Source organism: Triplophysa rosa, linkage group LG4 (genome assembly GCF_024868665.1).
Source record: "Triplophysa rosa linkage group LG4, Trosa_1v2, whole genome shotgun sequence".
NCBI lineage: Eukaryota > Metazoa > Chordata > Actinopteri > Cypriniformes > Nemacheilidae > Triplophysa > Triplophysa rosa.
The window spans coordinates 13,473,794-13,496,682 of NC_079893.1; the positions used below are offsets into that span (position 1 = coordinate 13,473,794).

Below are 22,889 nucleotides of genomic sequence, written 5' to 3' on the forward strand. Positions count from 1 at the left end.
CAGGAAAGAGAAACGGTAGAGCATGTTCTGATAAGTTGTAAGAAATATGAACAGGAGAGAATTTGTCTTATAGGAGATATGCAAGCTTTGGGTATTACAGAATTTAGATTGATAAATATTTTAAAGACAGGAGTGGAATCGAGTAAAGTAGTATCAGCAATAATAACATTCCTGAGAAATAGTGGTCTGATAAACAGAATATAGAAATCCTGTCTCATCTTCGTCACACTCCAGTACAGTAGGTGGCGGAATGCACCTTTACAGTTGGTTTGCAACCCGCCTATAAAACCACAGAAGAAGAAGAAAACGTTGAATCATGGCTGCTTCTGCTCTCAGCAGTAGCCCACACAACATGCAGAAATGCTGCGAGCAGCCGTCCTTACAGAACAGAGAGATTATAAAACCCTCGATAACAGAACTCAGCAGAGAAGTACGCACCAACATCCTGTGTACTGTAGAGGGATGCGGGAAGATTCTGCCCAACACTCCAGCACTGAACATGCATCTGGTAAAATCTCACAGGGTTAAGGTATAACATTATATAACATTTCATCAAACCATTTGTTTTACTCGTTAACCTGTTTGTTTTGGGGTATGCTTATGTGTATTCTTGTTTCGCAGGTTTATGATTAATTTAATGTTTAATGAACAGTTGGATGTGTGGTACAAAAATGGTAAATGGTACAAAATAGACAAAACATTTTTTTTTTTTTTTTGATAAAGCAAATCCCAGCATTTCAAGTATTAGGGTATGTGAATAATAATTGAACATAGACAAACAAAAAACTCAAAGGAAATATTGCATTTGAATACAGTCTTATATTTGTTAAACAAAGATAAAACTGTAGCCGAATCCATGTATCATTCGTTCAGTCGTTTTTTGATTTAAAGTTGAAAAATGAGAAAACGGCTTTTTTTGTTTTTTATTTTTTCCAAAAACACGAAAAACAAGAATTCAGCTCGATTTGTCGTTTTTCGTTCAGGAATAGATAGCTTGAATATTCTTCTCTAAATGTGGGCGGGAATGAAACTCCCCATTCTGCTGATTAGTCAGTAGTGATGGGAAGTCCGGCTCTTTTCTGCGAACCGGTTCTTTCGGACAGTTCGTTTCAATGAACCGGTTCAAAAGACCGGTTCACCGATTCTCTTACGCTCTGACGTAATGACGTCACTCGCCCTGACGAAACGCGTCAAGTCTAGACTCTAGTATTAACCCGACCGGCTGGGATTAAAATACACTGGCACATTCAAATATAAACCAAAACCAGTAATCATAACTTCTGTCAGTTAACACATCATGTCATGATCTGACACGTTTCTTACATATACATTTTGCAACTAAAGCACCCAAATAGGCACAGTGAAGTGCAGCAAACTATGACATTTTAAGTCTTAAAGATAAAAAGTGAATAATTAATCTTCATCAGCATTTTACAGAAATTATATGACCATGCATAATTCAATACGATTCATGTGTTATTAAATAAACTTACGCTTTGCCAGATTGCTCCATATATGTTAAGGCCTCGGTTCATGTGCGCTCGTAACATTAGCTCAGCATCAGATGTCCACACTGTTCTGTAGCCTCACGGTGAATCACGCATGCTCACTAGCTCATCGGTTCTCACTCACGACCGACTCGGACGTGTCCGAAAGAAGCGGCTCTTCAGTTTGTGTACTGCTGAATCGAAAGCTGTTGCAACCGGCTCTTGACTCGAGAGCGAGAACTGCTCTAGCAGTGGCATGAACGTAAACGGTGCTGCAGATTGGTTTACTTACAGTGATAAGGCAGTAATAAAGTCCTAAACATCTTTCCAATGTGTTTTATAGTATCACACCTCTGTTTTATAAAAATATCTGACTTAGACGCTTTTTATCTGCTTTTAAAGATTTTGAATCGGACTTGTCCGAAAGTAGCAGCTCTTCGTTTCGTGTACTGCTGAATCGAAAGCTGTTGCAACCGGTTCGTGTCAGAAGAAGCGATTCGCGAACCGGCAACCGGTCCGACGGTTCACAAATCGGACATGTCCGACAGAAACGGTTCTCGTGACTCTAGATTCTTCTAGTCTGCGAGAGCGATTCAAGGAATCCGTTTGCTTCTCGCACATGATGATTACGTAATGTTTAGATTTATATAATCTTTTTTAGAAATTAAATAAAATGTTCATGAAAACACCATGGATTACTTATGAAACAAATAAATGTTTAGTTTATTATTTTTACAAACAATTATTTTTAACCTTTACAATAATTAACATAAAAGCACAACTGCACAAACGTTTTCTGTAATGCATTTTAAGCAACATTAATATAAAAATACAAATATTTATGACCATTAAAAAGTGTGATCTGTGTTCAAATGTTTATGTTCATGTTGCAAATGTAGTTTCTTATATGTTGAACCGGTTGTCCGGTTGAACAGGTTCACAAATCGGACGTGTCCGAAAGACAGCTCTCGGTTGGTTCAGTGGTGATCCGAAAACTGTGGCAACCGATTCTTGAATCGAGAACGAGGATCGCTCTAGGCGGAGCGTTCGATAGAACGGCTTAACTAATATAGCTATAACTTGAATAGCTTCTCCGCTTGTGCTTAACAGTTCAGTTCAGCATGTAGTAGTGTACTGTTGGATTTACTGAAAAGTCGATACTGGCTGGTTTATTTTGAGTCGGATGGGTTTTCTGCATGTCAAAAGTGAGTTTTTTTGTAGACGCGAACCGTTTCGAACGATTCAGTCCGATTTGGTCCGTGTTTATTTCAGAAATATGAATGTATCTTGCGTCTTGTCCCGTCCATTGCACATTAGTCTAATACTTTGGCCTGTTTAGATGAGCAACTCATAAAATCTGCATAGGAAAGCTGCGGGATGCACAAAGACAACACACAATTTCTTTGATTTGGGAAGATTAGCTGACCTAGAAATGAAAACATACTGTTTTGTTTGACATCAATTAACAGGGCTCTAGACTAAGTTTTTGCACGTAATTGGACAGTTGAATCAAAAGCTGTTTTATTCACAGGTATGGGCTTTCCTTAAATAATTTCTTCATAAATGAAGCATGTTCAGGGCTCTAGACTAACATTTTGCACTGGTTGCACTGGTGTGCCTAACTTTTTTTCTTAGGTGCACCAGCACAAAAGTTAGGTGCACCCAAATTTTCGACCGCATCGCATTTAACACCGCAGTTTTACAAGTTCACTTTTTTTTAAATCGCTGTCCATATAGGCAGTATTGACTTGTAAATGATTAACTAACAATCTGGTCAACATAAAGTTCTTTATTTGAAGCACAATTCTACAAGAAAGCAGGGCTCTAGACTAACACTTGAGAGAGGTGGCACTGGTGCTACCAAGTTATTCAGTTGGTGGCACCAGCCCTTAATTTGATAGCACCAGAGTTGTGGGGTGAGGTAAGAAAAAAAGAATCACTAAAACTTCATTAAAATGTGTTTAATACATTAATAAATCAATTAGAAATTAATACAAATCATTGTTTATGATTGAATTATTTTTATTTTATATGTAAACTCTCTTTCAACACTTTACCATATTTAAAGCACATCTTTCTTAAAGCTACTTTCTTCCTTTATTCCTTTATCGACTCCTATAAGAGAGCACAATTCCTTTAATATCAGTGAGTGTTTTTGGGCCCGTCCGTTGTTGTTTGATGAACATTATAAACTGAGATCTTTATTATGCTGCTGCCCCTTTAAGAGCTCGCGCAATATACTGGAACACGTGTTTTGTTTCCCAACTGTTTGGTCACGAAACAAACTGAATACCTTCACAAGGTTTCTTGTTAATATGGGAATTTTTAGGTTATTTTGTGTTAATATGTCCGTTTCAGAGTAAGAATGTGTGAAAGAGAACTCCGTTTAGTATTTTGTGATCTGACTCTCTGGGCGCCTCAAACAACCCGCGAGACCTGAAGGCTTTTAGTGATTATTCTTCCTGAAAGCTGCATTGATACACATTTGGCTTCTATCAATAGCGACTCACAAATAAATAGTATTTAGCGTGATGTATATCGTTTTGTATGCTTTGCAGTATTGTTAGAGATCTTTATACAATAGTTCAGTGCTTAAAGTTTAAACACGTGTTTCCTGCATTAGCTTCACATGCATACAATACTTGCAACACATTTCGTTATCTTTGCTGTTTTGTACCTTAGCAGGGGAAATTCTTGTATTCTGCATATTTATTTAATTTGCAAGATTGAGCGCTTCACTCGTCTGCTCTTTCGGTCCTTCGCCTCTTACCCGTAACCCGCGAATTACGTCTTTGGGGGCGGGGGCACTGATAGATAAGGAATGGTTGAAGGAGGGGAGACGAAAGTGAGTGACTGAATGCGCAGCTTGCGCAATATAACATTTCTGCGCATTAAATTTATAATACGCAAAAATTATATATTGATCAGTTTGACAGTCGCACCAGTGTGACCATTAAGAAAAACTTGTCGCACTGGCAGGAAAATTTGTCGCAAAATAAGACCATTTAGTCGCAGTCTAGCGTGTCAGAGCATTGGTTATGATTTTCGGACGGATCAGGCCTTATCTTAACATTCTTATCGAAAAAGTTGTCAATCGTTCTTTTCATCTTCTCTCATCATCCGCGGCTACATCCACTCTGTTTATCTGACGGGCCTAGGCTACTCACCTCTCTGTCTCACTGCAGCACAGCATTTTCAAACGTACACACACGTACAGGAATATCTGGACCACGGCCAATCAGAGGGGGGTCCGCCCTTCACTATCTCTGATTGGTTTAGACCACGATATGGGCCTAATGTGTCTTGTTGTTGAACCACAGGGAGACTTTTGCAGAGACTTTTTTTCCCTCGAACGGCTGGTCGCACCGGTGCGACCTCTGATTTTTTTTAGTCGCACCATTGAGAAATTAGGTCGCATGTGCTCTAGAGCCCTGATTAATACTCAATATTAATTAAATAAACTCTGCAAAAAACAACGTTATGACTGATGCGTATTTACACTTCAATGCTGATCTGCATTTCACTTTGGGCATTCATCAGCTTAGTTTATTGAGTTTATTTAACCCATCACAAGTAGGGCCAGACCGAAACTGCGGGCTTTTAATTCTGCGCTAATTTTTTTCTGAAAATCTGCGAAATTCCACGGAATAGTTTTGTACAAGAGGCAGAGCCTACAGAGAAGCTTACTTGATTGGTGCTAACTAAGTATACAGGTGCTGGTCATATAATTAGAATATCGTCAAAAAGTTGATTTATTTCACTAATTCCATTCAAAAAGTGAAAACGTGTATATTATATTCATTCATTACACACAGACTGATATATTTCAAATGTTTATTTCTTTTAATTTGATGATTATAACTGACAACTAATGAAAATCCCAAATTCAGTATCTCAGAAAATTAGAATATTACTTAAGACCAATACAAAGAAAGGATTCTTAGAAATCTTGGCCAACTGAAAAGTATGAACATGAAAAGTATGAGCATGTACAGCACTCAATACTTAGTTGGGGCTCCTTTTGCCTGAATTACTGCAGCAATGCAGCGTGGCATGGAGTCGATCAGTCTGTGGCACTGCTCAGGCGTTATGAGAGCCCAGGTTGCTCTGACAGTGGCCTTCAGCTCTTCTGCATTGTTGGGTCTGGCATATCGCATCTTCCTCTTCACAATACCCCATAGATTTTCTATGGGGTTAAGGTCAGGCGAGTTTGCTTGCCAATTAAGAACAGGGATACCATGGTCCTTAAACCAGGTACTGGTAGCTTTGGCACTGTGTGCAGGTGCCAAGTCCTTTTGGAAAATGAAATCTGCATCTCCATAAAGTTGGTCAGCTGCAGGATGCATGAAGTGCTCTAAAACTTCCTGGTATACGGCTGCGTTGACCTTGGACCTCAGAAAACACAGTGGACCAACACCAGCAGATGACACTGGACCTAAAGCAACGTGGATTCTGTGCCTCTCCTCTCTTCCTCCAGACTCTGGGATCCTGATTTCCAAAGGAAATGCAAAATTTACTTTCATTAGAGAACATAACTTTGGACCACTCAGCAGCAGTCCAGTCCTTTTTGTCTTTAGCCCAGGCGAGACGCTTCTGATGCTTCCTGCTGCTGACCACAATCATTCCTTCCAAAACAGCCAGGAACCTCATAGTTTGATAAACAGCTGTCCTTCAATGTGATCATATTGCAGGTCATGCCCATATGCCTTATTCAACATTGGAAAGGTTAGACCCTATCTCACGGAGCATGCGGCACAACTCCTTGTCCAGGCCCTGGTAATCTCAAGGTTGGACTACTGCAATACTCTCCTTGCTGGTCTTCCTGCAAAGGTTATCAAACCACTCCAGCTGGTAGCCCAATGGGGCTCATGTGACACCCCTTTTCATCTCTCTCCACTGGCTACCGGTTGAAGCACGTATCAGTCCTGTAGGCAAGCATTAGTGACTTGAATATATAACTGGATCTGCACTGGCATAATTTCACACACCCCTACATACCATCTAGAACCCTGCGTTCAGCAAACGAGCAGCGTCTTGTATTGCCTTCTCAAAAGGGCAGTAAATCGCTCATTCTCCTTCACAACTCCTTCTTGGTGGAACATTCTTCCTGACTCAGTCCGGTCAACCACATATCTCACAACATTCAAAAAACTACTTAAAACCAGTCTCTTCTGTGAATACTTGACAGACAAATGAAAAAAAAAACACTAACCCTCTCTCTTTCTCTCAACAGATATTGGTTTTGCTTTTGCTGAAACTAGTAACTTTGTATTAGCACCTATTGTATTATTGCTCCTGTATGACATATCGCTTATTGCTCCCTGAACTCTCTGTAAGAACTCTTGGAGTAAAGCGTCTGCTAAATGACTAAATGTAAATATAATATCAGGTGTGTTTGACTTCATGCAACGTTGCACAGACGATAAATCTGCGCCAACCCACCAGGTGCCAAACACGCAGGCATGCGTGCGCACACACCACACGCACGCACACACCACACGCACGCACACACACACACACACACACACATACACACAATCCAGTGTTGCAGTGGCTTCTTTCATGAGGTAAAGTGCGTAGATAAACCATAGCTTTTATGCAGTAGAAAAATGTTGCCAGTACAGCCCCGTGAGCATGAGGTTTTGCTTTGCAGACACAGCTCGTCTTTCTCTTGGTCTATCTGTGCAGCGACCGGCAGATAACAGCAGCACATTCAACTGACTGAACAAAACTGTGTTTCCAAAATTCTGTCAATGTTACTGACTGCCTGTGGATATGAACATGAACGTTCACGCTAAAACCTACATCGCATGATAATGTTATAATGCGTATTTTCCATTATTATCGATTATTATTGTCTGATATCGGTCTGTTGTAATCGACATCGGGATATTTGCGAGACATCGGCGATATACGATAACATCGTCACATCGCCCAGCCCTAATGGGAAGCTTCGTGGGTATAAACTACTACATCTGAAATGTGTTCAGGCTGGATTTGTTGTCAGTCAAACATTTATTAAATATTCTGGATCCGTAGGGAGTGCAACTCAGAAGAGAAATCGCTATCTTGATGTTGGCTACCGTACAGCAGGCTGTGGTTCGAAACATGACATTTTACCTATGTCCATCTGCGGCGAAAACATGTCACTTTTATGAAATAGGCTAATGTGTAATTATTATGAGACGTCATATTATCCCTTTATAACAAGAAAATATATTGTTTAAACGACATACTATCCTGTCAAAACGAGAATATATTGTTTTAACAACATGTTATTTCGTTTTAACAACATTTTGTCCCGGTAAAACGACATATTATCCAGTTAAAATGACATATCTCGCTATTATGACATAATTGAGTGGAAAAAATAAAATGTATGTGGCAGCAATGCGCCACCGTAGCAAACAACCCCAAAACACTGATATTAAAGTAATTGTGTTCTCCTTATATGAGTTGTTTACAACAGATAAAAGAAAAAGTATCATACAATAATTTACTATAGTTAAAGCACATCTTTAACAACTAAAGTGTTGCAAGAGAGTTTATGTATAAAAAATATCATTTGTATTAATGTATTAATGAATGCAATCTTTGATGTTTACGTCCATCACTATGGTTACAGGCGTTGTGTGTAATTTGAATACAGGCTTGAGTTTAGTCAAAGATAATAACAAGATGCACCACTGCTATTATTATAAATGTGGGGAATTCAAAGCTCAATATGGTCGCTTTAGCAAAGTCCTGCCCTCCGATACTAAGAGCAGTTGTCAAGTGATGAAGACTGACTATTCTCTTGGGGAGGGGCTTGTCAACCTGTGCGCAAAATGTCTATGCACTTGTACAGCCTGTGCATTAATAAATGGCAAATAAAACTTGAATTAATTAATTACCAAAAGCAAAACTTCAGTCGTGTTTATTTTAGAAAGTACTTAATTCTTACTACTGTATGTTTCTTATAATTCCAGGAAGGTCTGGTTAATCCTACAATCAGGAAAGACTTGAAAGCTTCACAGAAGATCTACTGTTGCCCAGTAGAAGGCTGCCCAAGGGGACCAAAAAGACCCTTCTCCCAGTTTTCACTTGTTAAACAGGTACTTCAAAATGTCAGTTGTTTCAGACATTCTTTTATTAAGAACTTAATAAAAAAGCATTACCTATTATTAGGGATGCTCATATTGACCGGTTAACCGTTAACTGATCGTTAAAATTTTGACCGGTTAATACTATCAGTTAAACGTATGGTTATTTTAAGTTTAATAATATTAATAATATAATAATAAAAATAATTTAATAATACGTCTTTAAATGACTATTAAATCGTACATGTTTTTAGTTTTCTGTATGGTGAAAGAAAAACATGCTAAGCATTAACTCACGGAGCATGCAGACACGTGCGTCTAGGTGTAAATGCCCTCCGAAACGTTTTCGAGACAGATTAAAATCCGATCACGCAAGTCACTTGATGAAACAGGACACGTGTAATTCATCTGATTGTTGAGGCCACATTTGTCAGGGCTTTACTCCTCCAAACGGAGTGCCACTGCCAGCCATGCTCAAGTTCTTAGTTTTAAATGTAGACATGGGACAATCGCGCTCACAATGCGCTGTGACATTCTCTGTCTTCCTGGCGTGTATACGGCTCAGCAAAGCTAATAACGGAGCTACTGCAAGGGAATTTCGGTGCTAGTCATCAATTTATCCTTTACATAAACTAATCTCATGGATGCTTATCATCGGCTGCCCGTGCGCTTTGGAAAGGAGAAGAAAATGGCGCGACCGGTGGTTTCCCTACCTTCTTTTAGACGTGACGTAAAAATACGAATGTGAAATATGAATAAGTAAAAAATAATGTTTGTTGGGTGGTATAGCAGATCGGATTTATATATGTTTAGCAAGACTGCATGGTGGAAAGCAAATGTGACGTGCTTCCCGAGGCGTTATCTCTACATTCCCGGGACATCCGTGCCATCTGAAAGGGTGTTTTCTGCCATGGGTCTAATTGTCAACAAGCTCCAGACTGTCAACACAACACGTAAACATGTTACTTTATTAAATAAAAACTCCAAGCTTTGGATTGAGGTAGGCCTACTACTTTTATTTGATGAAAAAACTTTCTGACGAAAATAAACTTTGCCGGTTCTTCTGTGTTTTCGTTTTGTCATAATTTATTTAATTCAGTTTTTTTCTTGCCTGTTTATTTTATGCTTTGGATTTATATTATTTTAGATTTTCTCCATTGTCCAAAACTAGGGAAATTAACCGAAATGAGCATCCCTACCTATTATAAAAGCAGTTCCTAACACATATGTTTCCTAATCCTGCTAATGGTGCAGCACTTTATGAAGATGCATGCAGAGAAGAAGCACAAGTGTTTGAAGTGCAGTAATGGCTACAGCACAGAGTGGGATTTGCGGCGACACACTGAGGATTGTGGGAGGACATATAGCTGTACATGTGGTTGTCCTTATGCCAGTAGAGCAGCACTGCTGTCTCATACCTACAGAACAGGTCACGAGGTTCCTAAAGAGCACAGGTACTTGGTTTAATTTGTGAAGAAATTCTCTAGCTGTGGTTTACCGTATAACACCCTGTCTACACCAGACAAGAGTGGCGTGACACGACAGACCAATTAAGAACAAGGCATTTGTAATGCCACATCCATTGTGGACAAAATGTACAATTATATTCGGTTCTAATTGGTTGTATTGTTTTTTGTCGGGTCGCATCATGTCCGGTGTAGACAGGGTGTAACTGTTTTGATTGTGAAAAACTCTGTAATGGGAAAAACAGGAAAAGAAGATATATATGTAGTTTCTACATTGCCCTGCCCTAGTCATGATACAGTTGCAAGAAAAAAACAGTGAACCATTTGAAGCTAACTGGATTACTCCTAGGGATGCACCGAAATGAAAATTCTTGGCCGAAACAGGTTAAAAATGAAACGCTTGGCCGAAGGATGAATATCGAATACTGAACACTGTTTTTCGCATTTCTTCGATTTATTTAGCCAACTTATTCACTATTGCGTAAACTGAATGGTGAAAATTTGCTTTTTTATATTTTGCCTTTTCAATACAGTACAACTTAAAATTAAATTGAGCAAAACAAGTAAATTTAAATTTAACGCTCTCCCTTCTTGAATGGCCTATATTAGGCCTATAACTGACTGCTGAAAGAATATAATGTACTCTGTATGCCTACATCAAAATAGTTCATTAAAAAGTGTCTTTAAACATTACACTGCGTTCCAAATTATTATGCAAATTGGATTTAAGTGTCGTAAACATTTAATTTTATATTGTTCAATTAAACTTATGGATGGTATTGTGTCTCAGTGCTCTTTGGATCACTGAAATCAATCTCAGACACCTGTGATAAGTAGTTTGCCAGGTGAGCCCAATTAAAGGAAAACTACTTAAGAAGGACGTTCCACATTATTAAGCAGGCCACAGGTTTCAAGCAATATGGGAAAGAAAAAGGATCTGTCTGCTGCCGAAAAGCGTCAAATAGTGCAATGTCTTGGACAAGGTATGAAAACATTAGATATTTCACGAAAACTTAAGCGAGATCATCGTACTGTGAAGAGATTTGTGGCTGATTCAGAGCACAGAAGGGTTCGTGCAGATAAAGGCAGAATGAGGAAGGTTTCTTCCAGACAAATTCATCGGATTAAGAGAGCAGCTGCAAAAATGCCATTGCAAAGCAGCAAACAGGTATTTGAAGCTGCTGGTGCCTCGGGAGTCCCGAAAACCTCAAGGTGTAGGATCCTCCAGATGCTTGCAGTTGTGCATAAACCTACTATTCGGCCACCCCTAACCAATGCTCACAAGCAGAAACGGTTGCAGTGGGCCCACACATACATGAAGACTAATTTTCAAACAGTCTTGTTTACTGATGAGTGCCGTGCAACCCTGGATGGTCCAGATGGATGGAGTAGTGGATGGTTGGTGGATGGCCACCATGTCCCAACAAGGCTGCGACGTCAGCAAGGAGGTGGCGGAGTCATGTTTTGGGCTGGAATCATGGGGAGACAGCTGGTGGGCCCCTTTAGGGTCCCTGAAGGTGTGAAAATGAACTCTGCAAGGTATGTAGAGTTTCTGACTGAGCACTTTCTTCCATGGTACAAAAAGAAGAACCATGCCTTCCGTAGCAAAATCATCTTCATGCATGACAATGCACCATCTCATGCTGCAAAGAATACCTCTGTGTCATTGGCTGCTATGGGCATAAAAGGAGAGAAACTCATGGTGTGGCCACCATCCTCCCCTGACCTCAACCCTATTGAGAACCTTTGGAGCATCCTCAAGCGAAAGATCTATGATGGTGGGAGGCAGTTAGCATCAAAACAGCAGCTCTGGGAGGCTATTCTGACATCCTGCAAAGAAATTCAATCAGAAACTATCCAAAAACTCACAAGTTCAATGGATGCAAGAATTGTGAAGGTGATATCAAAGAAGGGGTCCTATGTTAACATGTAACTTGCCCTGTTAGGATGTTTTTGATTGAAATAGCTTTTGATTTCATTAAATATGACCTCCTAATGCTGCAAATTCAACAAATGACCATTTTCAGTTTTTTACAACCTATGAAATGTTTTCAAACTCTGTTGTGCATAATAATTTGGAACAGTGCATTTTGAGTTTTTCATTTTTTAAATAAATACTGTTGTCAGTGGGAGGTTTGTTCAATAAAATTCCAAATGTACCCTAACTGTTGATTACTTGAAAATTATACTGACTGTCATTTGCATCGACAAATTAGGAAAACCAGAGAAAGATATCATTTGCATAATAATTTGGAACGCAGTGTATAAGCCTAAAATACGAATAAACAAAAACTGCTGATTATAGGCTACACTGCAAAATTATTAAAAGAACAATATCTATGAAAGCAATGCACGCTAATGCTGACTGACAACCATTTCAGTTCACTTCTTCCTAAACTCTGTCCACAAAAGCTGACTGTTCTCTCAGAAGGTTCACTCGTGGTTGGGATGCACAGACATAACTTCACTGTAAAAAATATTGAGCCTGATTTACTCAATAAAATTGAGTCAACTATTTGCATTAATTGAGACAACTAAGGGTGCGTTTATATTAGCATTAACATGCGATCTTGGTGATCCGAACAAGCAGATCGGATCTTCAGACAATCAGGACACAGCGCGTTTACACTTGTCAACATGTGGCTTCCACATCTGGATAACTGATCGGATCTCTATAGTTTCCCGCCCATTATTTTAATAAGCCTGCAATTTAAAAATAGCCCCGGTGTGGGGAGATTTCACACAACACGTATAACGGGGAGGATGAGCATGTTACAGATTTGATACGCAGCCATGTTGAACTCGAGGCAGCGGTGGGAAGTAAACCATGGTTAAAACGATTAATGATCTTTTATGTGAAAGTATAAGCAGTGGACGTTTGTAAAATGACACAAGATTTGTACTTGAGCTGTGGCGGGTTTCACGCGCGCGCGCGCACGCACACACATACACAGAGACTAACGTTTTTTTTAAACACATCATTTGTTTCATGTCACGGACACATAAAATAATCACATAAGTAGGCCGAAGTTACTATGATCAAAAGCGACCACTTACATCGTTCTCGTCTATTCGGATAAAAGTGACAGCGTGTCATTTCTTTGTCTGCGCCCTAAATAGCATGTTTACTAACATCAGCTATAAGCAACACTATACAATCTCGTTTCTGTGTGTAAATGATATATACGGTGTATTCAGAGCTCCGTTTCAAGCTATCTTCCGGGGACGGTACGAGACACGGCAGCAGCCCTAGGGACAGCAGGAAACCAGAGAGTATATTACGGCGTATGCTATACAGTAAATACACACACACACGCAAACACACGCACACACACACACACACACACACACACACACACGCACACACACACACACACACACAAGTAGCCTATATGTTGGAAACAAGCTGGTATAGTGTTGCTATTCGTGTCTGTGACATGAAAATAAACCAATGATGTGTTTAAAAACACCAGTGGCGCTGTGTGTGCGAGTAAAACCCGTTCGTGGCGGTCACAGATAGCCTATGTGATGATAAAGCTGAAGTGGTCAAGAAAACATCTCGTGTGATTTGACATACACCCTCTGTAGGCTGCAAATTATGATACACTGTAATAAAGTATCCACGATCATTTTGTGACAAAATGAACGACTGTGCAAGAGTGCGTGAGCAAGAGTAAACTTTCCTCTGTATTTGTCATCTGCTCCGCAGTCTGACAGGCTTCGGACAGACGAGAGATTAATGACAGTGGGCGGGGTTTTCTGTGAAGTTGTGACGGTAAATACAGTATAGATATACTGTCTGGATTGCATTTACATTACACTGAGATCTGATCACAATGTGTCGTCGACTACCTCTTGATCAGGACACGCTGATCGGATGACATTCCGATCAGAAGCGCGTGTACACTTGTCTTTTCAATGTGTATGTGGACAACATCCAGATACAGGTCGCATGTTAATGCCAAATATAAACGCACCCTAATTGCATCAACTTTTTGAGTAGCCTGAACTCATTTTATTTTGTATTTCCTATTAGATTTCTAAGTTTACAAACTTTGTTTATGTTCACCAAACATTGTCTATCCTCTTTTAAGCAGCCTAATATTTACCAGTTTCACATTTCTGGCACTGTTTATCACAGGACAGTCCAAACAAAGAAGTGGTAATCACAGCATTAGCATATCTAATATAATGCCTTTAAATCATGGCAATATTCAAAACTATTTTTAACGCGTGTGTTCTGAACAACACTCTACTCTTCAGCACAATGGTAACCTCTTAAAACCACCAATGAAACCAAAACTCTTTATATACCAATAAATCAGAGTACCACACATTTAAGAAGACTCTTACTTCTCTTGTTATGCTTAAAATGCATTGAATAACACACAAATTCGACATTTTTATTATTTTTCTGTGTCATGCAAAGCATGCCTGGAAATCCTTTGCCCAGTCATGTCTATGTTAAAGTTAATCTAACTTTTAAGTAAATTTAACTTAAATAGTATATTGAAAAGGCACAGATCTAAAAAGCATTGTCATGTTTACAACATTTAATTTTTAAAAATATTTGTGTGCAACAAATGATTTGGTTACTCAAAATATCAAAGTAAAATACCAAACAAAGATTTATTTTTTGGCAATGTTGCGATTTATTTTATTTTTTGTTACAATTACAAACCCACAGATTCATTTTTCTCAGTGTTGACAAGTTGTTTAGTACAGGGAACTTTGTGCATGCCACCCATCTGACGTACACCAAAGTTTATTTTTCAAATTGTACTTATATTAAATGCACTGCAAGTCCTGCGCCGTGTCTCTCTGAACATGCAGTTTTCTTCATTTCCGGACAAATAATTTTGGTTGGCAAACATTCGGTGCATCCCTAATTACTGCATTGATTTAACAGAACTCATTTGTGTATTCTGTGTCAGCCATATATAAATAAATAAAACATTTAAATTATATGTATATATGAAATTGTGTACAAAATATAATGTGCCTAAATGCACTGAACAACTCTGTTGAAAAAGGTGATAAAAGGTCCAGCCAATGGAATTTAATTGTCAGATAACATGTATTTACATAAATTAATATATAGCCTTAAGTACTGTATGTATTAAACCCAGAGGTTGCACTATAAATAAATCATTCTCGCAGTAACACATTGTTATATTATGTCAGGACCATCATTGTACTGTTTAATTCCTGAAATGCTGAGTATCAATTTTAGTCTTTCTTACAGGTATCCACCTGTAAAAAAGAGGAAAATGGAAAGATTGGCAAAAAACGCAACAAACATTTTGCCCAACGAACAAATGTATGAAATGCCAGACTCTGAGAAAAAAAGTCTCAATGAAGAAACAGTTTCTACTGAATGGGTCTCTGAAGTCCCAGACACCGCACGACACAAACGTAACTACCCAAGAAATATTCAGAAGCTCCTACTCCCCAAACCCAAAGTAGCTCTAGTCAATGTTCCTGTCATGCAACTTACACATCTGCCCATCCTCCTTCCCTCTACAGAAAGTAGTGCTGTGAGATCATTGGTCTTGGCTGTAGATGCGCAAGGGTCTGTTAGCACTGTGCACCTTTTACAACCGTCAGTTCTGAATTTCAAAGACACTTTCCCTGTACCTAGATCTTGCCCTGAAACCATTAGCACAGGAATACAGGTCAATCTTGAGGACCCTGCCTTCGTTGGAGATCTAGTTATCCATCTTGAATCTAGCGGCAAAGACACTTCTACAAACATTCAAACGGATATCTCAAACCTTAACAGGGCCAGCACGGAAGCTGGACCAGTGAATGTTCCCCCCAGCTGTGAGGCCTCTGTGTCATCTTGCTCTCAAACAGACATCAGTGTGAGCGCTCAAATTCAGCTGCCTGTCAGTGTGCAAACCCAGACATTACCCTCTCGGATCAGAGCCTTGTCCTCCATTGGAGCACAGACAGATGTTTATAGTTTCTCTTCTGCCAATGTGAACCGAGAAACACAGACAAGCTCTTCTGCTGTAGCCCCATTTGATAAAAGCCAGTTGAACCAGGCTATGTGCACAGATCTTTTCGATACTGGTACACTTAATGTCTCCACTCAGACATCAACATTTAATTCTTCTTTCAGAACCAGTGGTTTGGAGGATCCCCTGGCCAACACTGATGCTGGACTTTTTGAAGACAAGACTGCCTCATCCATGTGTTTTAGGGCCCAGAATGACATTTTACACCAAAACACAGTGGCAGACAACCAGACTCAGACTATGATACTTTTCAGAGACCTTGAGAACATCCTTTCAGACAGCCTGGGTACAGTATCTTCAAGCTGTACTTCAGGTTTGGTTTCTGTGCATGAACCACAACATGCTAGTATTGACTTTGATTTTGAGGAGTTCCTTAATGCAGCACACATTCAGACTCAGACAGAAGAAAGTGGCTTAAACGCAGAAACAACTTTGGAACTCTTAGATATTGAGACACAGACTGACTTTCTGCTCTTTGACAACCTGGGTGATGGACACAATAGTGATGTGGCAACAAGGGTGCAACCAAATGATCTGGAGCTTGAGATGTTTGATACCCAGACCCAGACAGACCTCAACTTCCTATTAGAAACAAGTGGGCACATGCCCCTCAGCAACATCCTCAGGCAAACTAGTTTCAGTATAAGCACAGAGTCCTCGGACACAGAGACACAAACTGACATTAGGCCCGAACTGCTGCCCCTGCCCTGCACTCATGAAGGACAGGCCAGACTAAGTAGCGCCAAAACCCAGACCATCTCCAGTTCGTTTACTAGTCTGGGACACCGCTTCCACACTAGTAACGAGACCCAAACAGCAGTGGATGACTTTCTTTCAGCAGATTTGGCTTGGAACGTGGAGTCTCACTTTAGCTCGGTGGAAACGCAGACATGTGAGGAGCTTATTTCACTGTTTCCAAATGCTGGGAAATCAAAAAGCTGAGGGCTCTATCAAAGTGGTGGTTGTTATTTGACTAAGATTATGGAAGAGTCCTTTCTGTCATTTCCTACAGCATAGGTGGTAGAGCTGCATGCTCTAATTCAGCATGCTTGTAAAAATTTCGACACTCATAAATAAGGTAATGTATATGGATGTTTCTTAAAGATGTTTGCATAAGCATTGCAGCACTTCACTTCAGCGTCATTATGTAGTTTATTTTCATTGCAGGCATATTACCTTGTATTTGTTCAATGAGGATGGTTAACAGACTCTAGTTTGGATGCTTTGTTGGTACTACATTTTCTCTGTGATCCAATTAAAGAAATCAGATGTGATCATTATATAAAATTATTTAAAGGCTCTGTTCTGCGGTTATACTTTAATGTCAGTTGTTGTTTAGTCTAATAGTCATTGTGGGTGTTTTATTGTCATTGAACTGTTTGCTTGTATAAAGCAGACTTTTGTGTTTATTAGTACTGTACAATGCTTTAGACCAATCTAGTTGTTGACACTGAATACATTTTGTTTCTTGGTCTTGCATACTGTAATTTTTTTGCATACTGTTTTGTCATCAGAACTTTAATTATCGTACATCATAGAATCAGTTGATAATGCACACTTGCATGTTTCATTTTCTTTTAAAAACGCAGTTTACTATGATTTGCATTCTGTACTGTATTGTATTTAAATATGAAAATTGCACTTGTTTACAGTAAACAAAAATCATATTACCTTGAAAGCATGTATTATAATGTTGTCAATTTTCAGTATTGAGTTTACCCATCTTAAAAAAGGGATAGTTCATAAAAATTCTGTAATTTATTCACCCTCCTGTCACGTTGCACTCTTCCGCAGGCAGAGTATGGGCGTGGCTGTGACTTAGAGTGTGGTTGTAACTGCTATGAAGCTGCTCAGGTAGCAGCAGCAGTAGATCGGTTAAGAGATGTTCTACTATTAAAATAATGTCTCTAAAATTATGTCAGGTGTTGCTTTAATAAAAAAGCATAATAACCTTCCATGTTTTGTTAGGTTTGTGTGTGCGTGTTTACTTGGTAATGCAGTTTTATCTTTGAGTGTTATAAAATCACCAGCGTTTTCACTACTCCTAAAACTTAATTGACAAAAAAGCGCCTTTGTTATGCTATGTGTTATTTTAACTAAATACCCTAGTTATTTGTACTCTTGTACTGTATATAATGAAATTTTTGCAACATGAGAATGTCAGTAATCACTGTAGCATTGTGATGCTTCCTTAGCAAAACTGTGGGTCACAGTCATGGCACCACCAACTGGCAGCAGGAACAACACTTTAAAATAGGTCCTTGAAATGTACCCACTTAAATGCACATACCCTGTACATTGTTTTCTGAGGGTCCCTGTGTAGCGAGACCACGGTAGTGCTTGGGCCTGTTATCACTGCTTGCAGTTATTTATAATGATGAATTTCCTAGTTTTTAAGTCATAAGTGAGTTTTTTTAAGGTTCCCGTTTGCTGCTTTCCGAAGAGTAGCACGAATAGCAATAGCACTGTTCAAACCCCCAGCGACTAGCAGCTCCGATCTCATTCATTTCAATGGAGAGTCGCCAACACGAGCGACAGTGGACATGCCCACTTCCTGTCACCAATAGTCACTGTCTGTCGGGAGTCAAGCGACAAAAGTTAAGAATTGTTCGACTTTTACGAGTGACTACCAATTGTAGTACACCAGTGGAGCTCACGTCATCCATCTCCGTTCAGTTTCTGGACGGTTTGTTTAAACTGTTTCTAGGACAACCAAAGCTAGGAACGCCTTCTAACATTTGCACAGCAAGAGACAAGCGACACACAGCGACTTGGGCCCTGTCCAAGGGTACATGGGAGTGCATTTTGGGACAGACTTAAGGTCATCACGCCAGAAAGAGCAAGCTGTGCTTTCTAATCACTCTCGCGGTACTTTGTCATACGCTGATCAGTCTACGCAGCGCCACATAAAGTCGACCACACTTGTTGTCATATGCTGATCAGTCTACGCAGCGCCGCGTAAAGTCGATCACACTTGTTGTCCCATTGTTGTTATTTGGGACAGGAGCTGCCGGTTTTTATAGTTCTGTATTTCATATGTTGATGCCACCCAAGCATTATGCAATAGATACTTATGTTTGTAATGCAACTGCTTATGTATGTTTATTGATTTGTATACACTATACTTAATGTGCATAATGTGTTCTTAATATGCATATACAGTGTCTCACAGAAGTGAGTACACCCCTCACATTTTAGTGAAATTTTATTATATCTTTTCATGTGACAACACTGAAGAAATGACACTTTGCTACAATGTAAAGTAGTGAGTGTACAGCTTATATAACAGTGTAAATTTGCTGTCCCCGCAAAACAACTCAACAAACAGCCATTAATGTCTAAACCGCTGGCAACAAAAGTGCACCCCTAAGTGAAAATGTCCAAATTGGGCCCAAAGTAATATTTTGTGTGGTCACCATAATTTTCCAGCACTACCTTAACCCTCTTGGGCATGGAGTTCACCAGAGCTTCACAGGTTGCCACTGGAGTCCTCTTCCATGACGACATCACGGAGCTGGTGGATGTTCGAGACCTTGCACTCCTCCATCTTCCGTTTGAGGATGCCCCACAGATTCTCAATAGGGTTTAGGTCTTCACATTTACCCTCAGCTTCTTTAGCAAGTCAGCGGTCGTCTTGGAGGTGTGTTTGGGGTCGTTATCATGTTGGAATATTGCCCTGCGGCCCAGTCTCCGAAGGGAGGGGATCATGCTCTGCTTCAGTATGTCACAGTACATGTTGGCATTCATGGTTCCCTCAATGAACTGTAGCTCCCCAGTGCCTGCAGCATTCATGCAGCCCCAGACCATGACACTCCCACCACCATGCTTGACTGTAGGCAAGACACACTTGTCTTTGTACTCCTCACCTGGTTTCTGCCACACATGCTTGACACCATCTGAACCAAATAAGTTTATCTTGGTCTCATCAGACCACGGGACATGGTTCCAGTAATCCATGTCCTTAGTCTGCTTGTCTTCAGCAAACTGTTTGCGGGCTTTCTTGTGCATCATCTTTAGAAGAGGCTTCCTTCTGGGACGACAGCCACGCAGAAAAATTTTATGCAGTGTGCGGCGTATGGTCTGAGCATTGACAGGCTGACCCCCCACTCCTTCAACCTCAGCAGCAATGCTGGCAGCACTCATACATCTATTTCCCAAAGACAACCTCTGGTTATGACGCTGAGCATGTGCACTCAACTTCTTTATTCGATAATGGCGAGGCTTGTTCTGAATGGAACCTGTCCTGTTAAACCGCTGTATGGTCTTGGCCACCGTGCTGCAGCTCAATTTCAGGGTCTTGGCAATATTCATATAGCTTAGGCCATCTTTATGTAGAGCAACCATTCTTTTTTTTCAGATCCTCAGAGAGTTCTTTACCATGAGGTGCCATGTTGAACTTCCAGTGACCAGTATGAGAGAGTGAGAGCGATAATACCAAATTTAACACACCTACTCCACATTCACACCTGACACCTTGTAACACTAACAAATCACATGACACCGGGGAGGGAATAACTAATTGGGTCCAATTTCAACATTTTCACTTAGAGTTGTACTCACTTTTGTTGCCAGCGATTTAGACATTAATGGCTGTGTGTTGAGTTATTTTGAGGGAACAGCAAATGTACACTATTATACAAGCTGTACACTCACTACTTTACATTGTAGCAAAGTGTCATTTCTTCAGTGTTGTCACATTAAAAGATATAATAAAATATTTACAAAAATGTGAGGTGTGTACTCACTCTTGTTATTTAATATTTCTCTATAATACAGAAGCCGTTGTTCTGCTTTACAAAGTCCAACTAGATATAAATCACTGCATTAAAAGTTTGTATTCTTGAATAGCTGGCTTAATAGAAAATAAGCAATAATGTGAATAAGAATTAATTAATTCGAAATTTTATCAAAACATTAATTTAAAAATGTATCCGTCATGTTTATGTGCAGTATACAGTGCTCAGCGTAAATAAACCCCCTTTGAGAAGTAACATTTTAAACAATATCTCAATGAACAAAATCAATTTCCAAAATGTTGACAAGACTAAGTTTTATATATAATCTGTTTAACTTATAACATAAGGTTTATAATATAACTTAGAGAACAAAATTTTCAGTTTTACTCAAATTAGGGTGATGCAAAAATGAGTACACCCCACTGAAAGTCTCTGGAGCAAAGCTAAATTTTAGACTACATAGTATGTGTAATTTAACAAGAATTCAACCACTGTGATTTTCTGAGCCCTTTTCCTCACTCTGGATGTATACAGTTCTTGGAGGGTGGGCAGGGGAGCACCAATGATCTTTTCAGCAGTCCGAACCGTCCTCTGTAGTCTTCTGATGTCTGACTTTGTGGCTGAGCCAAACCCCAGACAGTGATGGATGAGGACAGACTCTATGACAGCTGAGTAAAAGGGGGTTTCTCCTGAAGTCCACAATCTTCTCCACTGTTTTAAGTGTGTTCAGCTCCAAGTTGTTATGACTGCACCAGACAGCCAGCTGCTCAGCCTCCTGTCTGTACGCAGACTCATCACCATCCTGGATGAGGCCAATGAGTGTGGTGTCATCTGCGAACTTCATAAGTCTGACAGAAGGGTCCTGGGCAGTGCAGTCATTTGTGTACAGGGAGAAGAGCTGTGGGGAGAGAACTCACCCCTGGGGGGCGCCAGTGCTGATTGTGCGGGTGCTGGATGTGAGTTTCCCCATTCTCACTAACTGCTGCCTGTCTGTCAGAAAGCTGGTGATCCACTGACAGATAGAGCCAGGAACAGATAGCTGGGTTAACTTTGTCTGGAGCAGTGATGGGATGATGGTGTTGAAAGCAGAGCTGAAGTCCACAAACAGGATCCTCACATAGGTCCCTGGTCTATCCAGATGTTTCAGGACAAAATGCAGCCCCATGTTAACTGCATCCTCAACAGACCTGTTTGCTCTGTAGGCAAACTGCAGGGGGTCCAGTAAGGGTTCTGTGATGTCCTTCAGATAAGCCAGTACCAGTCTCTCGAATGACTTCATGACCACAGATGTGAGAGCGACGGGTCTGTAGACATTCAGTCCTGTGATTTTGGGTTTCTTTGGGATGGGGATTATGGTGGAGCACTTGAAACAGGAAGGAACTGTGCACAGCTCCAGTGATCTGTTGAAGATCTGAGAGAAGATGAAGGCCAGTTGAATAGCACAGCTTTTAAGACAGGCTGGGGAGATACCATCTGGGCCTGGTGCTTTTCTTGTCTTTTGTTTCCTAAAGACTCTGCACACATCCTCTTCACTGATCTGAAGTGCAGGAGGTGGGGTGACTGAAGGTGATAGGTGTTGTGTAGAGAGAATGTCAGAGTTGGTGTGAGGTGTAAAGTTAGCATTTTCAAATCTGCAGTAAAAGTCATTCAGATCATTGACCAGGTGTTGATTGCCTGCAAAATTGGGGGATGGTGGCTTGTAGTTGGTGATGTCTTTAAGGCCTTTCCACACAGACGCAGGGTCGTTGGCTGAAAACCGGTTTTCCAACTTTTTAGAGTAGTTTCTCTTAGCCACTCTGATCTCCTTTGTCAATGTGTTCCTAGCCTGCTTGTACAAGACTTTGTCCCATTTTCTGTAGGCATCCTCCTTGGCTTGGCGAATCTGTCTGAGTTTTGCTGAGAACCATGGTTTATCATTGTTGTATTTTAAGGAAGTCCTGGTAGGAATGCACAAATCCTCACAGAAACTGATGTATGATGTTACAGTCTCTGTGAGCTCGTCCAGATCGCTGGTAGCAGCTTCAAAAACACTCCAATCGGTGCACTCGAAACAGGCTTGTAAGGCCCGCTCTGTTTCGTTGGTCCATCTTTTAACAGT

The 22,889-nt window shown here is 40.2% G+C and overlaps 1 protein-coding gene across 1 annotated transcript; it reads left to right on the forward strand.

Moving 5' to 3' along the window:
• Positions 1–302: 302 nt before the first annotated feature.
• On the forward strand, positions 303–22,562 carry atmin (ATM interactor). The gene is made up of 4 exons (XM_057330608.1): positions 303–529; positions 8,456–8,581; positions 9,824–10,023; positions 15,281–22,562. The coding sequence occupies exons 1-4, from the start codon at positions 317–319 to the stop codon at positions 16,995–16,997; spliced, it is 2,256 nt and encodes a 751-aa protein (XP_057186591.1). The 5' UTR covers positions 303–316; the 3' UTR covers positions 16,998–22,562.
• Positions 22,563–22,889: the final 327 nt, after the last annotated feature.